Below are 6,020 nucleotides of genomic sequence, written 5' to 3'. Positions count from 1 at the left end.
TTAAAAGTCTTTATTTTCGTAAAGGCAATGGCGCTCCACATAATTTAGGGCAGTTGCAATATCTGTAAACATGTTTTGTTGCTTTTCTCTGATCATCTGCGTTCTTCGCGCATCTCACTTAACAACAGGAAGTGACGTTTTAAAGTCACATGCTATCGCCCTCGTGATTTCTTTGATGGAAAGTTACCACTCGGTTATAGCGCTCGTAAAGTTGTCGGGATGGTTTCAGCGTCTTGCGTCATCCTTTTTGATGTGCAGCGGGTTGGTAGACATCCAACCTTTTAACGCAAGTAATGTTTGAAATTTTTCTTAGTTAACCTCAGTTTATTCGAAACTAAGACGTTTTTTCTCTGGGACTTCACCAGCCGTCGTGACGTAATGCTTGAGTTGCGTATGTGTTTACGTCATAGCAATGATTTACGACCGCTATATCTCGCTTCAATTTTATTACTTCACAAACGATATTCACAAGAATGCAAATAAAGTTTATTTCCGCTTTGCAACCAACAAAATGTACTCAGCAAAGACACGAAGTTGTTGTGAACGCACTGAGCAAACCCAACAACTAACTCATGCTCAGTAAATAACAGTTCAATTTTGCTTCAAAAGTTAATCAAGCGCTGTTCCATTGGATTGTGTATTACGCTGGTTTGAATATGGTGCCAAACGAGGTAAAGTAACGTATTGAAAAGTTATTATGACCAGAAAACATAGCCTATAGTATAGGCTATATTTTCCCTATACCCTGTGCATTATGTATAGACAGTTGTCTACTGGTTCCTGTGACGTGAAAAGGTAAAATGACCGTTAAAGAGGTGGAAACGATTACTATTGTTGTGCACATTCATACCATGAATTCCCTCGCTGAAAGAGGAAATCGTAAAATCAGCGTAACAGTTAAAAAGAAGTTTATCAAGAAAGTAGAAAACAGAACCGCGCCCAGCGCAATGACAATCATAAAGTTTAGTTGAAAAAGTATTTCAAAGCTGTAAAGCAAAAAACGGTCTTTGCCTATATTTTGACACTGTACACTCAATGGTAGTTACATTGTTTACACACTTTGAGCAACGCTTTGCGTCGCGGAATTGCTTTCTGAGCCAGGGTTTGTGAAATCATTTTGAAAAATTTGGCTGCTCCCGCCGGTTCCTGAGTCACTGTCTTGGTCGACAATTGGACGAAGTTTTTCTTTTTCCTCCGCTGTCTCGGCGACCCATCTTACATCTCCATCAACCTGCTGCACCTTTGGTTGATACCTGATCAAAATACAACATTTTGCTCAAATTATAAGTGGTTGAAATCGTCTGCTGTGTTTATGTACGGTAGTTATGCTCGTAATGAGTGTCTTACTTTTTATCAGCGTGGTGCTCATACCGAGTAAAACGAACCCAAGAACAACCGAATATAAATAAAGTCAAGACCAGAGCAGCGATAGAAATTCCAGTGGAAATTGTCACTGTACTTTGCAGGTCGTTCACATCATTAGCGGTCTCACTACAACTGTTGCTTTGAAACTGCAATTGTCGTTGATACGACTACAAAAGAAATTGATCTTAATTTAATTTGGCATGAAGTAAATTTTAAAGCGTCTTGTACACATACAACAACACATAACAGTGTCTGCTTTACATCGAGACAAGAAGAAAAATAAATATTTGCGTTGGTGACGTCACTTTAACGCGAGGCTCATGCGAGGCAACACGTGCCTTGTAAATGTAGTTTATTAGCTTACTTTTTCGTTTGCTTGTAAAGCAATAACATCATTCTGCCAAGACTCAAGGCTAGTTTGAGTCGCATTGAGTTTTTGTTCGAGATCCTGGAAATAACAGTCGTGTTACTTCATAGCAAAGCTAACTTTACCCCTATCTCATTCTACATCAACTTTACCCCAACCTTTTAAAAAGCAACTGACCTCAATCAGTTTTCTTGATTCTTGTAACTCGTTGATTAGGTTCTGTTTCTCCATAAAACCTCGGCAGTTTTTCAAACATTCAACCTGAAAGCTGCTAGAGGTTGGGTTACAGTCAACGGCACAATCCCTACAACCGGTTGGAGCCAGGTAAAAGTCAATACCATTTGCAGCCTTGCAGTCGAGGTCAGCTTGCTGGAAAGACTTTGGAACAAAAATTAACAGTAGTATAGTGTAAATGTACGCTTACTTTGACGCTCGTGTATCACATTTCGTGCTTTAACCCAACTTACTTGAACTGCCTTGAAAACAAAGCCGGTAAATGCTGACTGCTTGAAGAAGTCTGTAGTGACGCAATTATCCGGACATGCGGTCGTAAGACTGTTGCGATGTAAAAATTCACGATTACGCTAATTAGAAAAGGATTGAGCTAAAATACTCAAACAAACCGTTTTTTTTTCAACATTAAGCCTTAGGTTTCAGCATCGCTATCTTTATAAACATACCTTGTATCGGTTTCAGTTGCTGACGTAACGCATACGTAAGATATTAGGTAAAGTGACAACATCGCAAACTTCGTCCACTGCATGGCTGGGATTGAAATCGACCTACTTCAAGTGAACAAAATGCACAACTGCTAAAACTGAATGCGAGAAGTGCCATCATGCATCTCTTATTATCTCAACTGTTAGCTGCTTCATCACAAGCAAGAGGCGATTGGGGGAAATTAGAAAGGGGATTCCCCAGTGAGCTATTCCCAAATTAAGGGGATTTTCGTTTGTTCTGAACGTCACGTAGAGTCGTAGACCATAATCACATGATGTATAAATAACCCAGTGTAACAAGAACCATTGTAATGACAAAAAAACGTCAATACGTCACAACCTTGCAGATATACTGTGCCTTGGAAGTTGTCGGAAACACGTCGGTTCAACGTCGGTGTTGTGTTAGTTTCTGTGGTTACAGAGCAGTAAATAAACCGTCGATAAAGGCATAGACTTCATATGTCAACAGAACGTAGTCACCGGTCGGGACAACTACGGATATTTTTATTTCGGTGGTGCATTGGAGAGGGCTTGCTGGGAATCGCCGTCACCCCACTTTTTATTGCGAAGAATCGCGGTATTTTATTTTTTCTTGCTTTTTTCATTTTATTACCATTTTGTTTGAATTAAACATATACACTGCTACATCCCTCGCTTGACAGTAAACACTCACTTCCTTTTTAGGAATACGCCATTGGTTTTGTTACGCGTTAAAGCCTTAAAGCCAAGCTGGCACACACAAAACAAACAAAACAACAAACATCAGCGGCATAAGGCCGGTATTAGCCTGGTTGGAAACCTTTTGCGAAGCATCGATTTTTTTTCAGGTTAATTACACTGCTCGAGAGCGGCACCTAACGTTTGAACTATCTTGCAATCAGGACTGATGAAAGAAAATTTGTGACGCAGTTGGTCAAACTATGTCAGTCTCCCATCTTTGGTTGGATTCTGATTCATCTTTGTTCCGCGGTTGTCATTTTCTTGCAGGTTTTGAAAATAAATTGAAATATTTCTGGGGTCACTTACACGAATGTCCCCTCATATCAGGATCGAGTATTGAAGTATTATTGCATCATAAATCTTTCGACAATAACGAAATTTACATGGGTTGTTATTGTCTATGCTTGGCTGCATTTCTTGACGACTTGGGATTGCTCTCGAGAAAAGTAAACAGCCAAATTAACTTATATAAGCAAATGTGTTGGTGTTATATTATGTTGACAAATAAATACGGCATTACGTAACCGAAACTGGTGCAACATTAAAAATAGGAAACATTAAACGTTTTTTTCAACGATTTTCAACGCCAAAAATCGTTTTAAACGTTGAAAATTTGTTAAAAAGTGATAGCTTGTATGTATTTTATTGAGCACTAGTGTTTAAATGTTAAAAGTTCCCAAACTACAAATACTGAGCATGGTTGCTAAACCGAAATGCTCATGTTCATGCTCGATTTCGTTCAAATAGAACTCAGAGAATGATGAAATGTGCAAGCATTAGCACGCGTGGTGGAGTTTGAATAAGATTCATTTTTATATCCAAAACAAAGTAAAGTCATCGATGGAATAAGCTCGAAATGGCCTGAGTAAGTCCACCAAATCAATAAGTTTCCATATTTTATCCGTTACGATCTTTTTGCGATATCTTTGATTTTGTTTCCGTGTTGATTTGATTAAAATTTCAAAACGTTACGAAACAACGAAAATTTAGGTCGTGGCTTGGGGATTCCCCGTTGGTTTTTTGTCCTTTTTCTATTTGTACCTTTTCCATAACTTAAGATGCTGCACTGTGAATAAAGGTCGCCCAAAATAACGTCGGTTTGCATATCTGCGCATTTTGCGGGCCTACACTCTAGTGCAGGGATGTCCAACCTTTTATTATAGTGGGCCGCATTGTCACTTGAAATAATTCAATGGGCCGCAGAACCTATTAAATTTCAAGAAAAATGGGTGCATAAAGTACATACTTTTGGAGTGAAAATGACTAGCGGGCCGCACAAAAATCTCAGGCGGACCGCAGGTTGGACATCCCTGTTCTAGTGCTTGCGCAATGGAGAAACTTATCGAAAATGGACTTTCAAAAAAAACGCCAGAAAAACAAATTTGTAAAATGCATTCCATCTCAAAAGGAAACCCAAATCGGTAAAAATGTAAACTTCTGAAGTTTTTTACTTATTTATTTACTCTGTTGCGCCCACTAACGTTTGTTCGAATAATCATGGATCATATTTCTGTGTAATTGAAAAAATCTGTAGGATTCGTTATTATGCTTATTTATTGAATCAAAAATTTTCGTACTTTATAATTTATTTAAATTTCCTTCCTTTTCTTTTAAACCTTCTGTTGAAGTGAAGCTGTCGGACGCCACAAAACACACAGAAAGAGTCAAATTAAAACATCTGCGCTTTAATAAAATTACACAACTCTCAGAAAAGTATCCATTAAAGAAGTGTTTACGGTGGAAGTATGCTCCCATAACTTATAGCACCTTATAGTATCTAAAGGCCAACTATTGCCATCTTTATTGTGAAACCTTCAGCCGTTTTTTCCGGTATTAAATTAGCTCATCTGCTTGATTGTTTTGATGGGTATCTTATAAAACAAACGATCTTCCTTCTGTGGATCATGTAAGACTACATCATGTAAAACTGCATGACATTCGAAACAGGCTTTTATCAAACCGGCGGGTCCTGTATGAACAACAAAACTAGTCAAAACCTTATCAAACCGGTAGGTTCTGTATCAATAACAAAAACTAGTCTTGCCAAAGATTTTGAGAAGAGATTGTGCTTTTTACGATTTTTACCGATTGTTTTTCGTTTTTGAATTCTTGCATTTTATCGCTGCATGGTGGCACAAGTGTACGTCAAATCGAGTGATTGTTTATAAGTTTGAATTTTGGTCGATTTTACTTTTTAAATAGCTAATTTCTGCAATATAGGTACCGCAATGGAAAGCTGAAGATTATCGTTAAATTAGTGTTAGGTAACACTTACCCTACCTGGTCAAGAGCAATACAATAACGATTGTAAACTTTCAACTGAAAACAAAATAGTACATAAATACAAATAGAAATGTACGACTCAGAGTATAATGATTTTATTGTGCTTGTATTGTAAACACCATTGAAATCTTCTGAAAGTTCAATAAATTTCTGTCCAACGTATTCCGCACTTCGCAAGTAGGAGTTATTTTGATGGCTTGATATGCTTTTCAACTTATAGAGCATGCGTCAAACAATATTTATAAAAATGAATGCGTTTTTACCTAAATTTTGTGATTAACTGTAAAAGCGATAATGTGAAATGAAACTTTCCAACCACACCCTGGAGGTAGTTTTCTGTGGTCGTTAAGGTTTTTTGGTAATCCAGGACCTTTCCCCAGTAGGCCTATAACCTGGAGCATACAGCATATGCAAACATACCTGCAATCGTGGTTCAACTTACGGTGGATCCCCGGTTACGATCCATGGAACCGTTGTTGCGCTACTACCATCATTTGTATCCCGCAATTGGTATCGAACCCAACCCTCCGAAACCCAGGGCCCAATCTACCGAAAATCAGAACGCA

The 6,020-nt window shown here is 38.2% G+C and overlaps 1 protein-coding gene across 1 annotated transcript; it reads right to left on the bottom strand.

Annotated features, from left to right (window-relative positions):
- Positions 1-464: 464 nt before the first annotated feature.
- LOC143455163 (uncharacterized) lies at positions 465-2,599 on the bottom strand. The gene is made up of 6 exons (XM_076955068.1): positions 2,413-2,599; positions 2,200-2,287; positions 1,910-2,110; positions 1,730-1,813; positions 1,348-1,532; positions 465-1,253 (listed from the first exon to the last, which is right to left on the bottom strand). Exons 1-6 carry the CDS (start codon positions 2,493-2,495, stop codon positions 1,052-1,054), a joined length of 843 nt encoding a protein of 280 aa, XP_076811183.1. The 5' UTR covers positions 2,496-2,599; the 3' UTR covers positions 465-1,051.
- Between the last annotated feature and the right edge of the window lie 3,421 nt (positions 2,600-6,020).

Source organism: Clavelina lepadiformis, chromosome 1 (genome assembly GCF_947623445.1).
Source record: "Clavelina lepadiformis chromosome 1, kaClaLepa1.1, whole genome shotgun sequence".
NCBI classification, from domain to species: domain Eukaryota; kingdom Metazoa; phylum Chordata; class Ascidiacea; order Aplousobranchia; family Clavelinidae; genus Clavelina; species Clavelina lepadiformis.
Note: the sequence above shows the minus strand (reverse complement) of the source record. Positions and strands in the feature narration are given on the sequence as shown.

Coding starts and splice junctions, on each gene's coding strand:
- LOC143455163 (XM_076955068.1), bottom strand. CDS start 2,495: ATGCAGTGGACGAAGTTTGCGATGTTGTCACTTTACCTAATATCTTAC. Junction 2,111..2,199: donor TTGTTTTCAAGGCAGTTCAA/GTAAGTTGGGTT, acceptor TTTGTTCCAAAG/TCTTTCCAGCAAGCTGACCT. Junction 1,254..1,347: donor GAGCACCACGCTGATAAAAA/GTAAGACACTCA, acceptor TATTTTGATCAG/GTATCAACCAAAGGTGCAGC.